The following is a 20,870-nucleotide window of genomic DNA, read 5'->3' as shown; positions in this document are numbered from 1 at the left end:
GTGAAAGTGCGATGATCAGAGCATAAGTAGCCTAAGTGCAGTCCAGTAGGACGAATACTAATTATAAAATATCAAATATGGTCCTACATTAGTGATAATCTGTCAGAGCTGTCGTGAGTTCCTCGTGAGCCAACAAGGAGCACTCCTACCTAAAACTTGGAGGGGCGCAAAACAAAAAGTGTGAGTGGGCAAAACCAAAGCTTTTCAAAACCATTTCACTATCAAAAGTTGTAACCTTTCGCCATAAAACCTGTATAATTCTCAGAAAATAGCATATACAATTATATCTCAAAGCATATTCAAAATAGCAATCCACCGAAAATACCATGTCAAATCTCAGCAAGAAATAAGTAATCCAGGTGCAATAAATCAATAAGAAATAGTATGTCAGCTGGAGTCACCTAAAGTGACCTGTACGGCTGGGTCCACAACTCATCAATGAAATTTTGCACACGAGTCGGAACCACCTAATGTGGTCTGTACGACAGGGTAGGTGTAAATAAATACTCTCAAGTGCTACGGTCACATGAAGGTTGTGCGAAGTATCGCAAGTCACCTACGAGTCGGAACCACCCAGTGTGGTCTGTACAATAGGCTGGCACCTACCTTGGATCTAAGGTGAGTGTGTGGTGCGGGAGGTGAACAATCAGGTGAAGGCTAGGCCCTGTCCTCGAGCGAAGCATTAACATCGAGGTGCAGGATAAATAACTCGAAATGCATCTCAACACTAATATATTCACTACCATCACTACCATCAATATACTCACCTAAAGCTTACCTGCGTGTCCACAGCATCGAGCAACAATAAACCATACCAGTGCACTATTAAACATAAAGAACATTTGACATGGCATTTCAAAAATATCAAACCATTTAATTAAGTTTTATGGGAAAAATACCAAGTGTGTGTGTATATATATATATATATATATTGAAAACTAAAAGCCCACTCATTGATATGTGGAAGGGTCGTAACCCCCGAGCCTTGCTTGACTACGCTCGTCCTCAGGATAGGTCTCACCTAACTATTTAAACGTTATTTTTAAGAACATAAACAAAACTAGGTAATAACTACTCATACATTGCTCAATTGGGGTATATGAATATACCACCGTGACCTACTCAACCTCAGGAACAACCTAATATTTTTAGAAAAATTTTCCGACCACTCACACGCCAGCCAAGGCACGGCCAGACCCGCGACCCATGCTCAGGCACATGCCTGGCACACTGACGGATTCCCTATCGACATTAGGGAATATTCCGTTAAAATATAGAATATGCCGTTAAAGATACCTGACGCCATTAGAATATTTCGTCAAAGTTGATGGAATATTCTCCTCCTTCAACCTTGGTTCGCCGGAGTCAGGCGTTGGCGCCGCTGCGATCGCCGGTTTCTGGAAAATTTTAAAATCTTTATATCTCATTCATTTTTCCACCAAAATCCATGAAACTTAAACCAAAATGAAGCTTAGGACGAAAGGAACAAGTTCTTACCACTTAAGAGTCCTACAACCAATGGGAAGTCGTTGAAAAATCCTTCGATATTCTAGTCACTCCTGCAACTCGCCAAACCCAAGCTTCCCGACGTTCAAAACCCTCCACAATTCTTCTAAAAGCTTCGTGAAGACGATTTAAGACCTCCAAAAAGCTCAAAACTTTAAGAAACACTATCGATCACGTCGAGTGAACAGTGTACCTCCTCGGAGCTTCTTGGTTCTTGAGTTCCCGACGTCCTCACATCCCACCAAGGGTATGGATGAGCTCCTGGACTCGTAAGGAACACAAAAACCAACTTCACAGCCTCGATCTGTGCAAGGAAAAACTAGTTTAGCAAATGACCGTACGGTTGTACGGAAATGGAAGAAAATCCGAGAGGGAGGAGAGAGAGAGAGAGAGTCAACGGGATTGGTTGGTGTGTGTGTGGTCCAGTTTGCAGCCAATCAACCAACACCTTAGGCCATTTAGTTCTAATTAGGTCCAATTAATTAGGAATAGAACTAATTGGTCCAAAACCTAAGCTTAATTCACAACACCACACAAAATAATTCAACGTCCCAGTATATTCTAGTAAATTGCATGCTCTCGATGACAAAATAATATATATTTCAGGACGGGTTGTCACAACCTACCCCCTTAATAAAATTTCTTCCTTAAAATTTCATACACTAATACAAACCACTAATAATCATAAAATAAGCGTGGATACATTTTCTTCATGCGCTCCTCCGTCTCCCAGGTGGCTTCCTCCACCGAGTGATTTCTCCCCAAAACTTTCACCAAGCGCACAGTCTTATTCCTTAAAACCTTATCTTTCCAATCCAAAATTGTCACTGGCTCTTCCTCATAAGTCAAATCTGAATTAATTTCCAATGGTTGATGAGGTATCACATGTGATGGATCAGAGATATAATGATGAAGCATAGAGACATGGAATACATAGTGCACTTTAGAAAACTCTGAAGACAACTCAAGCCTGTAAGCAACTTCACCGACTCACTCAGTGATCTGATAGGGTCCGATGTACCTAGGACTTAGCTTACTCTTTTTCCAGAACTGTACTACACTTTTCCACGGTGATAGCTTCAAAAACACCCAATCACCAACTTTATACACTCGATCAATGACATGCCTGTCTACTAGACTCTTTTGTCGATCCTGGACCGCTTTCAGGTTAGATTTAATTACATGAATATTCTGAGTAGTCTCCTCTACAATCTCAGGGCCCACTAAAACTCTTTCACCAACCTTTGACCAACACAAAGGTGTACGACAAGACTTGCCATAAAGTGCCTCAAATGGTGACATACCAATACTCGAATGGTAGCTATTGTTATATGCAAACTCCATCAATTTTAACCGTTGATGCCAGGCGTCACCGAACTGCAATACCGAAGATCTCAGCATATCCTCTAATGTCTGAATAGTCCTCTCAGACTGCCTATCTGTCTGAGGATGATATGCTGTACTATAAAGTAACCTCGAACCAAGAGCCTCCTGAAATGCTACCCAGAACTTAGAAGTGAATCTAGGATCCCGATGCGAGATAATACTAACCGGAACTCTATGGTACTTAACAATCTTTGATATGAATAATTCAGCTAATTGGCTTAAAGAATATTTCTCCCTTACGGGAATAAAATGCGCTGACTTAGTAAGTCGATTCACTATTACCCAAATGTCGTCATAACCATTTTGTGTACGAGGAAGCTTGTATGCAAAATCCATAGTAATATCTTCCCGCTTCCATTGTGGAACGGGAAGTGGCTGCATCATTCCAAATGGCTTTTTCCTCTCAGCTTTGACCTGCTGACAAATGACACACCTACTCACATACTCAGCAATTTCCCTTTTCATACCCGGCCAATAATAAAATGGTTTAATAGTATGATACATTTTAGTACCTCCAGGATGCATTGCATATGCCGATACATGCGCTTCATCAAAATTTCTTTCTTTAACTCTGCATTATTTGGCACATACATTCTTCCTTCCTGCATAAGCATACCATCAGTCTCCCGAATTCTGAGATCTTTCTTTTTCTCATCATTTCTTTCTTGAATTAATTCCTGGGTTTCCTCATCATTCATTTAAGCCTCGAGCACTCGATCAATTAAAATTGGCCTAACTTGAAAATTAGCAAGTAAAGCTTCCTTTTTTTCTTCCACCCCTAACTTCACTCCAGCGGACTTCAAATCTGCAAGAAAAGGAACATGACAAGTGTACAAAGCATTAATTCTCGCTTGAGGCTTCCTACTAAGTGCATCTGCCACCACATTTGCACGACCAGGGTGATAATCAATCATGCAATCATAATCACTGAGCAACTCAATCCATCTTTGTTGTCAAAGATTAAGATCCCCCTGAGTGAAAAGATACTGAAGACTCTTATGATCCGTAAAAATCTGACATTTTTCACCATAAAGATAATGTCTCCAAATCTTCAAAGCAAAGACGATAGCTGCTAACTCCAGATCATGAGTAGGATAATTCATCTCATGAGGCTTCAACTGACGCGAAGCATAAGTGATGAACCTACCATGCTGCATCAACACACATCCTATACCATTCAAGGAAGCATCACTGTAGATCTCAAAATTACCACTATCACCAGGAAGCGTCAAAACAGGTGCATGAGTGAGACAATATTTCAACGGCTGAAAACTCTGCTCACAGTTATCATCCTACTCAAACTTAACATCCTTCTTGGTTAATCGCATCAGTGGTAATGCAATAACTGAAAAATCTTTAACAAACCGTTGATAATAACCTACTAAACCAAGAAAACTCTATACCTTAGTGACGGTTCGTGGTTGCTCCCAATTCTCAATAGCTACTACCTTTTGAGGATCCACCAGAATACCCTGAGCTGATATAACATGTCCCAAAAATGCCACTTGATCTAGCCAAAATTGGCACTTGCTAAACTTAGCATACAACTGGTGTTCCCTCAATTTCTTCAACACCAAAGTGAGATGCCGAACATGCTCTGATTTCAGAATATCATCAATGAAAACAATGACAAACCTGTTTAGATATTGATGAAATACTCGATTCATCAGATCCATAAAAGCTGCAGGTGCATTAGTCAACCTGAATGGCATGACAAGAAACTCATAATGACCATATCGAGTCCTAAAAGCTGTCTTAGGGACATCCTCACTTGTAATCTTCAATTGATAATAACTAGACCTTAAATCAATCTTAGAAAACATACAAGCGCCTCGAAGCTGATCAAATAAATCATCTATACACGGCAATGGATAACGGTTTTTAATCATTACCCGATTCAATTGTCTATAATCAATACATAGCCTTAAAGTCCCATCTTTCTTCTTCACAAATAAAATTGGAGCTCCCCAGGGTGAAGTACTAGGCTGAATGAAACCTTTATCAACTAATTCCTGCAACTGAATCTTCAACTCCCTCAATTCAGTAGGAGCCATTTGATAAAGAGTTAAAGATATAGGATCTATACCTGGAAGTAAATCAATGGTGAACTCCACGTCTTGGTCTAGCGACAATCCAGGTAAATCATCAGGGAATACGTTAGGAAAATGCCTGACCACTCGAACGTTCTCCACACGTTTCTGGAAAATTTTAAATCTTCATATCTTATTCATTTTTCCACCAAAATCCATGAAACTTAAACCAAAATGAAGCTTAGGACGAAAGGAACAAGTTCTTACCACTTAAGAGTCCTACAACCAACGGGAAGTCACCGGAAAATCCTTTGATATTCCGGTCACTCCTGCAACTCGCCAAACCCAAGCTTCTCGACGTTCAAAACCCTCTAAAATTCTTCTAAAAGCTTCATGAAGACGATTTAAGACCTCCAAAGAGCTCAAAACTTTAAGAAGCACTTACGATCACGTCGAGTGAACAGTGTAGCTCCTCGGAGCTTCTTGGTTCTTGAGTTCCTGACGTCTTCACGTCCCACCAAGGGTATGGATGAGCTCCTAGCCTCGCAAGGAACACAAAAACCAACTTCACAGCCTCGATCTGTGCAAGGAAAAACTGGTTTAGGAAATGACCGTACGGTTGTATGGAAATGGAAGAAAATCCGAGAAGGGGGAGAGAGAAAGAGAATTAACGGAATTGTTTGGTGTGTGTGTGGTCCAATTTGCAGCCAATCAACCAACACCTTAGGCTTTTTAGTTCTAATTAGGTCCAATTAATTAGGAATAGAACTAATTGGTCCAAAACCTAAGCTTAATTCACAACACCACACAAAATAATTCAACGCCCAAGGCTATTCTAGTAAATTCCATGCTCTCGAGGACAAAATAATATATACGTTTGGGACGGGCTGTCACACAAATGGGCCATAGGGCCAAACATAATTTATTTTTTAAATTTAAAAACTGCAACAACTTAAATTTAAAAACTACAACAACTTAAATTTAAAAACTACAACTTATATTTAAAAACTACAACTTAAATTTAAAAACTACAAATTAAATTTAAAAACAACATTAACTTAAATGTAGAAACTACAACAACTTAAATTTAATATCCATAATCAACATCATCTTCATCATCTGCCATTGTAGGAGTATAGTTAGAGGTAAACAACTGCCGCCGAGTCATAATATCTTTTTTTTTTCCTATCAAAATAGGCCTTACTCATTGGAGTGTAATTCGAAGTGTTCATTTCCATATTCTTATCATCCATCTCTTCTTTTATTTGTTTGGCCTATTCTTCATGCCTATGGTTCATTTCTTCCGCGGCAATATCATTTTGCTCCGCCATTAATCGCAATGAGGCCGCCACTTCCTTTTGAGCGGCGTAATCATCATTTACGTTGCCCTTTTCCTTAACCTTCGGGCCTTGTTTCGTCCCATAGCCCTAGGTATGGAACCTTCACCCGAAGACAGATTTTCTACGTTTGTTTGTTGAATGGTAGGAGATCCATCTTCATCCATATCTACAGCTGAGGATGCAGTTTCAAACAACGGCGTATGACTTACTCTATGTTGAGGTAGATCTTCAAATAACACCCATCGTTTACAAATTTCCCAACAACCGTGAAACTGAAAGGGTTTCGAGCTGCCCTCCATATACAATTCCTCCGCTTGGCGTATCTAGAAAATATAATTACAAAAATTAAAGAAATTAATTTATGAAATTAAATGTAATATAATTAAATATTTAAAATAAATTGTGAAAACACTTACTTCATCGTAACTGCTAATAGTGCTTGGTGCCATTTGTTCAAACTTGGCTGAAGATGTTTCTTCCATCTTGAAGAACAACTCTCGTGATTTCGGATATTTGGTGGAGTGGTGCATTCGTAAGTATTTTTTGGACACACAAGTCCAAACACCTTCACTTGTTTAAGAACTCACCCTCACACTATCTTTCGACACCCATCTATAAGCCCTGCAAAGAGCTTTATCTTCTTTTCAGGTCCAAGCCCTACATTTCATTGCAGACGAGGCCATTTGAAAATTATTGAAAAAATTGAAAGAAATATTTTTAGAAGAGGTAAGAAAATATGAGAATTGAAATGGTGTAGGAATGGTGAAAAATTTGTAAGGAATGGTTTAGGTATTTATAGGAAAAAATGAGAATTTTTAAAAAAAAATTTGGCCCAAAAAAAAAATCAAAAGCCAACTGTAACTGATGTTAGCTAGCCGTTGGGGATTCAAAAATAGAGCCCGGCCCGAGGCCAGCTAGCTGGCTCATTTGGGCCGGCCAGTTAGCCTTTCGGCCATTTTTTGTCTAGTGGGGCCCACGAGCCCTTGGGCATGACCCTCAGTTGGAGGGCGTTTTCGGGCTATTTTCGGCCCTCTGGACCCTTCGGTTAGAGATGGTCTTACCATCTCCAACCGAGGGGCCAAAGGACCATAGGCCAAACATAGCCTTGTGACAAAAAACCATCTCCAATCGAGGGGGCCAAGTGGCCAAACATAATTTATTATTTTAATATAAAAACTATAACAACTTAAATTTAAAAACAACAATTCATCAATTCATAGACTGATGGGCACTCAATAAGCTGTAAAATTGCAACAAACCTCAATACTAAAAAAAGGAATGCAAAGAAGAAATAAATGTTTGTGAAATGCTTTACTATCAAATACTTCTACCATCTTATGTTATTTTTTGTTTTAATTTTAAAACATTCTCTCTTTTAACAAATAACTTTCTTCATCCCGTAAAAGGATTACATTTTTGTTTCAAATTCCACGGCCCATAGAAATGGACTCATACCAGTTGGTGCATGCTCCATTTTGATATAAAAAAATTATGTTCCCACCCATCAACAAATGACATTCCATTTAAAAAGGTAGAAGTGACATATCCAGGTGCACCTACACGAGAATGAAAAGCCACAAATTAGCTTTTGTTTAATTATGCACCACTCTCTTCATTGACGACATTCAAGACCGAACTGGCGATGCTCGAAACTAGCAGAACGGGGTCGAGATTTGGGTCCATGTAAGGCTGGGGCTTCTTGATCATCTTTAACCAGAGCTCCACCGACTTCAGAATATCCTCCAAAAGCATCGCCATTTCCCCAATCCAAGCCCTAAATTTCGAATTTCGATTTGATCAGAGGTCGAAATTTTCAATTAGAGCCTGAAATTTGATGAAGTTGGGAAAAAGCTTTTTCCCAAGAAACCTCGCTTCCTCTCTGTCATCATTAGCCGCGGCTACCTCCTGAGTCATGGCCTTCGCCTTCCGCTTGCAAGCCATTCTGTGTATGGCCCGGGGCTAGCTGGTTGGCTCATTTGGGCTAACCGATTGGCCTAATTCCTCTTTTTTGGCCCGATGGAGCCCACGAGCTCTTTGGCCTAGCCCTAAGTTGAAGACAGTTTTCATGTCATTTCGGGTTATTTTTGACCCTCTGATCGGATCGATTGGAGATGAACTTATTCTTCCGTGCTAATATGCCAGTCATTATAAAACAACAACATTTTCCAGTATAGCAGACGTCTGATCGATGTTGTACAACAGTGACAACTGTCATTGGGGCAGGTACGTACGACGTTGGCCTTTTTCCTTCCATTCCTATCAAAGGTATTTTACCGAACCTGTCCTCATATCCCTGTTAGTATTCAGTTTTTTGAGGTTGAAATGAAATTCAGTATTAATATATATATATGTACGAATCTGATGTTTTAGAACTGTGACAGCTGTAACGTGAGGCAGATAAAATGTAGGCCTTTTTCCTTTGATTTCTGTCAAAGGTTTTTTTACCAAACACCGGTCCTCGTATCCCTGGTTGTATTCAATTTTCTGACGTTGAAATGAAATTCAGTATCAATGTAGATCTACGAATCTGTGGTGTGAAATGGAAATGGTCCCATGCTCATGGCTCGGGACAACATTTTTTGTTTGCACAGCAAGTTGATTGCAAGATCATTTACACGTTTCTTTCTAACCACATATTTAATGGAAAAGATAAGAATCTCGACTGGGGTAGAAACTTGGACGAAAGATTGGGGAACCCTAGAGCATCTGCATAACGCCATTAAGTACTGACCGTATCAACTTTTAACTAGCATGCCTGCGGCAAAAAAAAAGTTCAAAATCCTTTGATCTTTTGCTGGTTCTTAAGCTCGTTACTGAAATGATGCCATCCTCAGTACTTCAGGTGAAACGAATGCAACCAGAACTTATAACTCCGGCAATGCCAACGCCTCGAGAAACAAAGTTTCTCTCAGATATTGATGACAAAGAAAGCTTGAGGTTTCAAGTTTCAGTCATAATGTGTTACAAAAACAGCCCTTCACTTAATGAAAGTCGTAATCCCATTAAGGTGATTAGGGAAGCCTTAAGTAGAGCATTAGTGTATTACTATCCTTTAGCTGGCAGGCTTAGGGAAGGGCCTAACAGAAAACTCATGGTCGATTGCAATGGTGAAGGTATCTTGTTTGTCAAGGCTTCTGCTGATGTCACACTTGAGCAACTAGGAGACAAAATTTCACTCTTAGAGGAGTTCTTATTTAATTTCCCAGGCTCTGATGGAATTATTGGTTGTCCTTTGCTGCTGGTTCAGGTGAGTCAATTAATTATTAATGACATATTAATTAGTTTTTGGTATTCATATTTGGTCATTGCCATTAATTCTTTACAAAAAAATTGAAGTAAGTTAAGGGTAGGAGTAGTGTTTTTTGAGTTACATACGCCGGAGTTTTTTTGTAAGAAATTAGTGCAATCAACAACATATGAAATTTTTAATGATAAATAAGGACATAAACAAGAAAACACTAACAATATTGTAAATAAGTTGAAGTTTGGTGGCACCGCAACTATTTTTAACATTTTCATAAAATTGGCAACCCTTTTCATAAATGAAAATTTATCATACTGCCACCACACCCAAACTTGAACTTATCTACAATACTACCACACCTCTTTGTTCCTATGATTAAAAAAAAATCATTAGGTGGTTTTGGAAAGAAAAGATTATGAGATGCTCTCCATTATTTTTTTAAACTAATTTTTCTTTGACAGTCCTTATGTTTACACACCGAATCGAGGAAATTATATTTCTACATGGTATCTGCCTAATTAGGTCCTAGGTTTTCCACCAGTCTCACGTCACCTTTAGTGTCTAGGTTTTCCTATGTCGTTCTTCTTCTTGCCTGTCGTCATGTCGTCTTCTTTGTCTTCTGTCTAAATTTTTCTATCTTCTATAAGCGTTTTGTCTAAATTCCCCTGTTTTTAAAGACTTTCAAGTAGCTACAACAGGCACAAGACTATTTCAAAGAGACTCTAATTTTTATGAAATTTTTGTTTCCTAATTAGATCATATAATTTAGATGGGTTTCTTTTGTCTTTTCCTCTAAAGAATTGTTAACTAGCAAGAATATGATGATCAAGAAAAAAGTCTTGTAACTAACTTTTGCAATATGTAGGTGACCTGTCTTACATGTGGAGGTCTCATACTTGCATTGCGCCTAAACCACACAATGTGTGATGCACCTGGATTTCTCCAGTTCCTGACCGCCGTTGCAAAGATGGCAAGAGGCGCACATGCACCATCTATTCTACTAGTGTGGGAGAGAGAGCTCCAGTTCGCTCGAGATCCACCAAGAATTACATGTGCTCATCATGAATATGAAGAAGTGATTGATCATTCTGATGGCTCATACGCATCCAGTAACCAGTCAAACATGCTTCAACGATCTTTCTACTTTGGTGCCAAGGAGATGAGAGTCCCTCGAAAACAGATTCCACCCCAACTAATTTCCACTTGCTCCACGTTTGACTTGATCATAGCTTGTTTGTGGAAATGTCGCACTCTTGCACTTAAAATTAATCCAAAACAGGTTGTTCGCGTTTCATGCGTTGTCAATGCACGGGGAAAGCACCACAATGTACGTCTTCCCTTGGGATACTATGGCAATGCATTTGCATTTCCCGCTGCAGTTTCAAAGGCTGAACCTCTATGCAAAAATCCACTGGGATATGCTTTGGAGTTGGTGAGGAAGGCTAAAGCTACCATGAATGAAGAATACTTAAGATCAGTGGCAGATCTTTTGGTACTAAGAGGGCGACCTCAATATTCATCGACATGAAGTTATTTAATAGTTTCCGATACAACGCGTGCAGGTTTTGGAGATGTCAATTTTGGATGGGGACAACCGGTATTTGCTGGACCGGCCAAGGCTTTGGATTTGATTAGCTTCTACAGTCAACACAAAAACAACACTGAGGATGGAATATTGGTACCAATGTGCTTGCCATTCTCGGCCATGGAGAGATTTCAACAGGAACTAGAGAGGATTACTCAGGAACCTAAGGAGGATATATGTAACAACCTTAGATCAACTAGGATCAAGTCAATGATGTAAGTGTTAAACGCAATGCACTTTCTGTAATGTAGAGTTGTGTCTCTCGGAACTAATCCAAGAGTGATGGCTGCTATCAAAAGATCCGAATGTTATTATAAATAGCCAATAAGATGGCCTAGTGTTGTAATAAAAAACTGAAAGCAATAAAGTTAAGTAAATTTCAGTCCCCATTCGAAACTCATCCTCCATATATATTCTCTTGTATTCTTCCTTTCTGCAGTATAATTTAAAACTGCTAATCTTTCCTCCAACACTGAAGAATCAAATTGCTCATTTGTTAGACAATTTAGTAAGATTTCAATGGATTTCTTAAAGAATCATGAAAATGTCAGTAAGTCTTGAGCCTTAATTTCCTCAAACCATTAAGTGCAAAGTGATATATATGCGGTTGAGAACACAAAAGTAAACTAATCACAAACAATGATAGAAGCCTTGCTTACTGTAGAAGCATATGGAGAAACAATTACAAGCACTCAAATATTCTTCCCACCCACTTGTAATTTAGGGTTTTGAGATCTCCTTGGCGCGTTCATTCTAGGTAAAATTTTCGGCCCTATTTGTGTTAAAAGTTTGTTGAATTTGAATTGAGTTGAGATTCAAATTAATGTAAAGTTCAATATTCGTGGGAACGACTTCATACTTGCTCTTATTATAATACTATTGGTCTTGTGCGCTTGCAAGTTAAAATTGGGTTTGCTTATCTGATTAATAGGTATTTTGTGCTCACATCACCAAGCAGGTTTTACTGGTTCAAGTAGAGCTTAAGGGTGCGTTTGTTGCACCGACTATCTCGGACTGGATTAACTTCAGGGACTAAGATGGATTGGCTTGGCTTAGACTACAGTACTAGAATTATGAAACGTTTGGTGCAATGCCGGACTAGCCGCACACAAAGCATATTATCACAAGCATACAACCAACACCGGGTGTAAAAAGACCCAAATATAACAATATCGGTCAGAAATCCATCAATATTTGAAGCAAAAACAACACAATTAACCGAACGGACAAAACCCAATGCACAAACAAACACATGCAATCAAAATACAGAATACACCAAGTAATGAATCAATGGAAGATCAACTTTATCATTTCCAATTGCCCTGTAATGTATCGAGCAACCTCCGTCAAACCGGGATGCCCTTCCTCTCAACAAATTAGGAAATTGCGAAAGTACCTCAACCCAAAACAAAACATTGTACCCAATCTCTCCAATAGAAATTACAATGGAATTCAAATCAAACCCAGCGAAAAATCCCAATTGTTTTCTTTCAATTTGGACAAAAAAGGGAGAAAAATGCAGTGAGGGCAATGAAAAGTGAGCTCACCTGGCGGTCGTCGATGTCTTGTTCCAAGACTCGAACGTGCTCGACGGCTCTGGCTTCCGGGAAGCAATTGAGAGGGACGCCGATCTCGACCGGCATGATGAATGGAGGGAGAGATAGAAGCAGATAGTTAGGGCAAGGGAGAGAGAAGCAGATGAAGCAGATAGAGCAAGGGAGAGAGAAGCGGACGAAGAACAGCAGATGAAGGGGTGTATTTAATTGAGATTTTGAGGATTATAATTTTTTTAATGAATCTAGACATATTCAATCAGGATTTTAAGTGATTTTTTCTTAAATTTAAGGTGTATGTAATTAGAATTTTAAGATAGTTTATTAAAATTCTTAGAAATTCGGATGTATTCAATTAGAATTTTAAAGAAGTTTATAACATTTCATGTGTATTCAATTAGAAATTGATTTTAAAGAATTTGAAAAAGTTGAGGAATTAGAGGAAATTTGAGAGATTTCGTAGTATATTTTAAGCATTCACAAATCTCACATCTTTTCATGAGATTTTGAGGGAATTGAATCAAAATTTTATATCAAATCTCTACAAATCAATTAAACTCAATAAAAATTCATGAATTTATAAATCCATTAAAGTCTCTCAAATTCTCTATTGAATACACCACCCGAAGTGAAGCAGTGAAGGTCTTAGCAATCCCATGCTTTTCGATGGGACTCGCTAAGACCGTCTAGCGATGTCCTTTGTCGAGGCGAGTCCCGACTAGTCCCACTAAATATTGTCTTGCTGCGTAATAAACACGGTATTGCTCTAAGTTTTAGCACAGCCTAATCTAGTGAAGGCTAGTGATGGCAACCAAACACACTCTTAAGGGACCTACCAAACCGGAAACATAGTAAAGTAAATTACAATGTTCACACAAAATTGAACAACAAGAATGTCACATGCCCAAAGAAAAAAAAAGTCCATGTAGCCAAGCCGTCAAATCCAAAATGAAAAGAGGGAAGCAAAGCAATTTTTGCATATGAAATTTCAAGCAAGTAAACAGACTGAGGAAAAACAGGGCATGTACATGCCCATCGAGGCTCTACGTAAAAAGTTCCATGTGTTTGTTAGTCACTTGTCATTTTAGAAAAGTTTGTTGCGATCTCGTAGCCTTAAAGAAAGGCTATTCCAATCGCGATTGACATGTCCAAGGAGTAGTTTGCTCTCCTTCATGATGCTCATATGGTCTTTGTGGTAGTCGAGGACTAGTATTCTGTGGCAAGGACAACATGTGTAACCGGTAGTCGAGGTAAGCAGCCAGTGCAGCATCAATGGTGGGAGTCCTCTAGGTCACAGTTGGGTGAATATTATTTTGTATTATGCTTTTTGCGAGTGCAGTGGTAATGGTGGCATTAGGATGGTTAGGGATGGGGAAGGGACCTGTCTTGTTATGGTTGCTACTCTTCAGAGGGGTACTGCTAGTCCTTTTCACGTAGAAGCATATGTATTGGTAGCGTTACGAAGTGTTCAACTAGCCATCCTATTGAGCTTTCGTTATTTCATTTAGAAAGGGATGTTTTACAAGTGGTGTTTGTTATTGAAAACTTTAGCGACGTTTATGCTACTTCTTCTACAACAATTCACAAAAGATAAATACAGTTAATGAGAATTTTCATTGCCACAATCGATTAAATGAAATCAACAATATATTGAATACTTATCTTTGAGGGTGTAGAAATTGCTCTCTGCCGATGTTTAATTAGAACAACATTGTAAGTTGAGGCAATTTAGACACTATCTTTAAGAGGAGATTTCGTCTCTAAAATAATGTTTCAGTGTAGCAGGTTATGACGTACTACTTTTGACCTTTGATTGTACACTTGCAATACTCGAGTCCGACTAATAGTACTATTCTTTTATTTGGTAAATAGAAATTAGGGCTATTAGTAGGAAAAATCACTTTTTGACATTTGGTTGCAGAAATGATCATTTTTTAATACCGGCGACGGATTGATCACATATCGACCACACAATGATGACATAACGACACCTGATCATTTCTGCAACCAAATGTCAAAAAGTGATCATTCCTACTCATTGCCCTAGAAATTAAACGATATACTAGCTAATGACTGGTCAAGAGAGGAAAGGACTGGTTCTATGTTACCAACGACTGTTAAGAGATTCATATGGAAGATTAAAACCTATTACACGTTGAAGCATTAAACAAAATAAAATAATGGAAAGGATCAACTAGGAATACATTGTTGTGCACCTTTGTGAGGATCAATAATTTGCCATGTAGATGAGAGGAAACAAACGCCTACACAAGACTGTATTTTGAAATACCGCAACGAGGAAGGCAAGATCCATTCTCCGACTCCCTCTCTGCTTCCTCTATTGTTGATAGCCACCGTCTCCTCACACTTTGCATTGGGGCTCTCAATTCAAATTATGAATCTGAATTTGGCATCTTCTTGGAAGAATAGTGAATGTTTTTCCTTACAACTCAATTGTAAATCAATTGCAAAAATGTAAACATTCCAACAAAATTAATCTGTTAATCATTATGTTAATCATTACATTCCACCCTCTCCCCTTAGACCAAACCCAACCCTGGGCTAAAAGTCAAATTTTTTGTTTTATTCCCCCCCCAAACCCAACCCAACCCAACCCAACCCAAGCTAAATTTGAGGGCTAAAAGCTAAAAGCCAAATTCCACCCAGAAAATAGCCCAAAATTCGATGTGGGCCCCACCGGTGTGACTGAAACCGAGTGATTGTGTGCCAAACTCCCCCCACCCACTTGACAGACGCGCGCGACGCACAAGAGCTCAAACTGACTGGGCCCCACCCACGTGGGCATGTCGGCCATGTTTCCTAGGCGAGCCAATGACTCTTTTGATCGGACGGACGGAATCAATAGGCCGTTGGTTGATCCAACAGCCTAGATTCAAACCTTTTTTTTAGTTTTATACTTATATATTTATTGAATCCAACGGCTTAGATCGAATATAATCAAATCTAACGGTAAAAAAAAAAAGATCTAACGGTTGAAATTTAAATCCAAAGGCTAAAATAATTAAAAAATATATTTAACTCAAAATTCACCAAAAAACTCTATAAATACATATGTATTTGTTCAAACATCCACACAAAACTCACGTTTCTCCTACAATTCTTCCAATTTTTCTTTCTACCATTTCTCCCATTTCCAAATTTTTCAAGATGGCAAGCGAGCATATTAGAGGTTGTAATTGGGCTTGTGAGGAAGATGTTGTTTTGTGCTTGGCATGCGTTTCTATTAGTGAAGATGGTGTAGTTGGCACTAATCAAAATAAAAAGGTTTTGTGGGATAAAATCATTGATAAGTTCCATGTAAATTGCAACGGCGGTAGGAGGGAAGGTGGTGGTGTTTACGATCGGTAGAAGGTTATCAACAAAACATGCACTCTATGGAAGGGAAGCTTGCAGAGAACCGTGGTTGGCAAGGCTAGTGGAAGGAGAGCCATAGAAATTGTGAGTTTTTTTGTTGATATTTTATTTGTCATGTACCTAATATTATTTTGCAACTAATTGTTTTTATGTATTTTTTGCATAGGGTGACAAAACAATGGAAATTTACAAGACAAGAGTAACACCAAAAAATCAACCATTTAAGTTGCATCATGCTTGGGACGTCCTCAAGGATTGTTCGAGGTGGGGAACCGATGCGGACCAACAATGAGGAAGATTATTTCAACGTGAAACTGCACCGACAAATGATGGAGATGAAGGTGTCAATGAAAGTGTCCATGAATTGACCCCAACTTCTTCTTTTGCAAGGCCCCCGGGAAGAGATAAGCAAAAAGAAGCAAAGAGAAAAGGGAAGTCCCAAGATTTGATGAGTGCACACATTGCTACCGGATTTGCAAGATTGAGTGAAAGCCATAGCTCACGGCAAGAAGAAGCGGCCCAAATGTGTTTGGCCATGAAGGAAGAAGGGGATAGGGAGCAAGAGAGGTTCGAAATTAATTTCATGATGGAGGACCTCAACAAATACACTCCAAAGAGGAAGAAGTTCTTACATGGTAAGCAAAATGAAATTTTGTGAAAGTATGCCACAAGGAGTACATTTCAAGATGATAATTCATCTCAAGGCTATATCCCAAGTCCACCACCAAGTCAAGATGGTGGACATCATTATTAAGTTTATGTAGTTTATGAATTATCGATTGTATTAAGTTTATGTGGTTTATGAATTGTCGTTTGTATTAAGTTTATGTAGTTTATTAATTGTCATGTGTATTAAATTTATGGCTTATTAATTATTATTTCTATTAATCTAGACGCCTTCAATAATTATTGTACTTATTATTGCACACTTTGATGTGTAATAGATGCCTTCAATAATTCAAATGGCATTCAATAATTTTTACAATGTACTAGACAAAAGACTTTGCACAAGAAGACACTTCAATTTATTACTAGAAAATACCAACATAGTACACTTAAAATTATTACATAAAATAACAACATAGCACACTTAAATTTAACACAAGAACACATTAATACACCAACATCATCAACGTTCACCTTCTCGGCGCCATATATGCTTAACCAAATCCTTGCGGAGTGTGTCATGACCTTGAGGAGCTTGAATTCTATTTAAACGTCTCATATACTCACTTAATGTGACCCCATCCTGTTGGGTCTCATATGTGGTTGCAGCGAGATATTCAACATCTCTTGCCATAACTCTCGCATGTGTTGGTTAGTCATCATCCACATCTTCGTCAGAATCTTCTTCAATTTCGATATACTCGTCTTCCACAATCATGTTGTGCAAAATTATGCACATTATCATGATTGAATGGAGGTCTTCGGTATGCCATAATGGTGCAGCCTCTCTAACAATGGCCCATCGAGCTTGTAGGATCCCAAATGCTCTTTCCACATCCTTCTTGTAAGACTCTTGCCTCTGCGAAAATAATTTCTTCTTCACACTATCGGGATGAAAATAACTTTTGACAAAGGTAGACCAACTAGGATATACGATCAGTTAGGTAGTAACCTAGCTCATACCTATTACCATTTACCTTGTACCTTCATTTTGGTGCCCATCTATTGACAACATCATCGAACATAAGAGAAGACCAAAGAACGTTGATATCATTGTTTAATCCAAGAGCGTTGAAGAATACATGCCAAATCCATGTGTCGTAAGACTCCACAGCCTCAAGCACGATGGTTGGCTTCTTATGACGACTTTTGAATTGGCTAGCCCAAGCAGTAGGACAATTCTTCCACTCCCAATACATATAATCGAGACTTCCTATCATGCCATGGAAGCCTCTATTGTCTGCCTTGCGTAGAAGCATATTCAAATCTTCACGAAATGGCTTACGGAGGTATGTGGCTCCATATATGGCTTCAATTGTCTTACAGAAGTGCTTCAGGTTGTCAATAGTAGTAGTCTCCGCAAGTCAGCAATTCTTGTCAGTTGAGTCTACAGAGCACCCATTAGCTTGCATCCGAAATGCAGATGTGAGCTTTTGATGAGGTGATAGACTTTGTCGGCCTACGACATCTATCTTCCTTGCAAAGTAGTGGTCATGATTGACAACTACGTTCAAGATGCTTTCAAAAAGTTCTCTCCTCATCCGAAACCACCTCTGAAAATCATGAGCAGGATATCTCGGACACTCGATGAAATAATCTTTCATCATTCGGTCATGGCACTCTTCTCTATCACGCTGCACAAATGAACCCTCCGTGACAGAACCACGATAGCTAGATTCGGCATGGTGCTCATATTGCATAAACGAGTTTGCAAATTCGGCTTCTGCGTTGATCATTTCTGCATCCGCATTGTCAAGGCTTGCTTGGTGAATATGTTGTGTGATGGTTTGATATTCAACCTGTGTTTGTATAGAGGATGATTGAAGGTTTCAGTTTCATGTGTGTAGGTTTGTGTTTCATGTGTTTCATGTGTTTTGTATGTATTTGGTATGTGTTTAGTGTGTGATGTGTTTCACATGTGTTCTGTGTGTGCTTCATCTCTATCATGTGTTTTGTATGTCCTTCACATGTGTTTTGTGTGTCTTGTGTTTTTCATGTATTTTGTGTTTATACATCTCTATCATGATTTTCATATTCTTCCATAGTATTTCATTAGTTTCATGTATCGATTTAGTGATTTTTCAATATTTATCGGAATTTAAATATTTTTAGATTAAAATGTTCACAAAATTAGTTTATGATAGTCTACATAATTTATTATTATTTTTAAGTTAATTTAAGAAAAAAATTAGCCTTCATTTTTTAATAATCTGGGGCTAAAATTTTAGGCTAGATGGGTTGGAGCAGAAAAACTGTTTCTGGACTAAAACCTAAATTTTATGGGCTAAAAATTTTAGGTTTTAGCCCAAGGGTTGGAGATGGTCTTAGTGTAGTTAATATCATTTGTTATTATTTTTTGTTTTATATTTTTATCTTAACCCAATTTCACCATTAGAATTAAAGGAATTACAACCCTTGATTAAGCCTAAAGTCAAAGACGACTTTTTTCGAAGTGCTGTTCTTCCTTGGTGCTAGAGGCTACTTTTCAAGCAATTTGGCTGAGGTTTGTTGTTAAGGACTTTATCTTTATTGAATGCAAGTGTGAAAGCGCAAGCTTTTGTATTTGGCTAATTTCCTAGACAAGTTTAATGCGTCTGTAATATATTAGTTCTAGATTTTAGGCGTGTCATAGTTTCTAGGTTTAATGACTGAAAACGTGCACATCAAGGCATATATTGGAGTATCATGTGCATTCATATAGGAAACGAGAATCACATCATTGCATATCTTGAAGATTATAAGATCAGTTTAATTGCCTAATCTTAAGAAATAAAACCAATTTGATTGTATTCTAGTACATAATTCCAGTTTCCTTTATTCTAGGCTGTTGGTTCATAGGAAATCAAGCCTATCATTCATCTTTGCTTGGTTATAAGATTTGAGCATAAAAGGTTTAAAGCAAAGTTCTTGAGTGCTAGGTTAGAAGAGTGATCTTAGTGAAACACCCTTTCATATTATTCATCATATTCATTTGTGTGAACAAGTTGTGTCCATCTATGTGAGGAAGTTGAGTGCAATCTCTTTAGTCGTGAGGAGAACCTACTGAGTGCGTCGTGTTCATCCAAAAGAGAGCAAAAGAGAGCAAAAGAAGGACTATGTGCTACAAGATTAAAAATACAAGAGAAAACTTCAAGTGTAGTAGATGTTTGTCTTGTTGAGTCTTGTAAAAGTTCTTATTTCTCAGTGGTTCTTTAATTGGTTGCGTGCCCGTGAATTTTCCCCATTGTGTGTGGGGTTTTACCACATAAAAGTATATCGTGAGTTTTTTGTTCTTTTTTTCTATTTCATTTTGTTCTTCACTGTTAAGTAGTATGATTGAAATCATACTTGAATCCTCATCTGGAATTTTAGTTGAGATTGTTTATCTATTGGGTTTAGGTTCCTCGACCCAGCTACATTTTCAAAGTAGATGCTATATCACTAAAATTTAACAACACATTTGTAATTGCTATGACAAAATATCCTCTGACTCATTAAAAAACAAAACAAGTCAAGATGAACCATCACGTTATTAGAGATCCTTTGTACTTCAGATAATGTGATTGAATTACTCTATTGCAAATATGAGGATCAAACTGTTGATATATTTACTAAGGCTACGCTAAAAGAGAGTTTTGTATACCTCATGGAATTGCTTGGTGTCAAAACTAGAAACAATTTGAAGGAGAGTGTTGATGCCTAAACTGATTTCTAGCTTCCAATTTTTTGTATTAAACAAAAGTAATGGCTTAGTTTTTTCTAAATTTGTAACGGCCAATATGTTGACTCAGTCCAAAATTACAAGTGTAGGGCTGAGATAGGTTTGCTTTGGTGTGAGGTTTAGATTAGCCTAGAACAATTGGGATCTTGAAGGCTTTTGTTAGCTAGCTAATTTAAATGAGATGTAAGGTAGTATTGTGACCAAAACCCTAAATCATTGAAGTATATAAGTGAGGTTTGAGCTGCAATGTTCTGCCCTAAGCCGTCACTTTTTTCTGAAATCCTCTTGGGTTTGTTTCTATTTTCTTAAATAAAATACAACTAGATAGGATCATGTATTTGAACATGCTGAACACAAAATTTGACAAAAAGTTCAATGTTCGGAAGTTAAGCACCGAACATAAGAGTTGAGGATTAGCCGATAGCCATGAACATGGAATCGGCGGTTCGGTTAACCAGTGGTAGCCAAACCCGCTCATGATCTTC

At 38.2% G+C, this 20,870-nt stretch overlaps 2 protein-coding genes and 1 long non-coding RNA gene across 3 annotated transcripts; 1 reads left to right on the top strand and 2 right to left on the bottom strand.

The window, feature by feature from the left end:
- The first annotated feature begins 7,754 nt into the window (after positions 1–7,754).
- Positions 7,755–11,491, top strand: LOC103436824 (alcohol acyl transferase 1 allele GSa-like). The gene is made up of 2 exons (XM_070823375.1): positions 7,755–9,509; positions 10,372–11,491. Exons 1-2 carry the CDS (start codon positions 9,081–9,083, stop codon positions 11,032–11,034), a joined length of 1,092 nt encoding a protein of 363 aa, XP_070679476.1. The 5' UTR covers positions 7,755–9,080; the 3' UTR covers positions 11,035–11,491.
- An 883-nt stretch (positions 11,492–12,374) lies between these two features.
- On the bottom strand, positions 12,375–12,852 carry LOC139196978 (uncharacterized). The gene is made up of 2 exons (XR_011581904.1): positions 12,639–12,852; positions 12,375–12,413 (listed from the first exon to the last, which is right to left on the bottom strand). It is a non-coding gene; the product is annotated as an uncharacterized lncRNA (long non-coding RNA).
- A 5,197-nt stretch (positions 12,853–18,049) lies between these two features.
- Positions 18,050–18,421, bottom strand: LOC139197181 (uncharacterized). The gene has a single exon (XM_070823958.1). The coding sequence runs from the start codon at positions 18,419–18,421 to the stop codon at positions 18,050–18,052; it is 372 nt and encodes a 123-aa protein (XP_070680059.1).
- Positions 18,422–20,870: the final 2,449 nt, after the last annotated feature.

Source organism: Malus domestica, chromosome 06 (assembly GCF_042453785.1).
Source record: "Malus domestica chromosome 06, GDT2T_hap1".
In the NCBI taxonomy this organism is placed as follows: Eukaryota; Viridiplantae; Streptophyta; class Magnoliopsida; order Rosales; family Rosaceae; genus Malus; species Malus domestica.
This window is presented reverse-complemented; position numbering and strand designations above follow the sequence as displayed.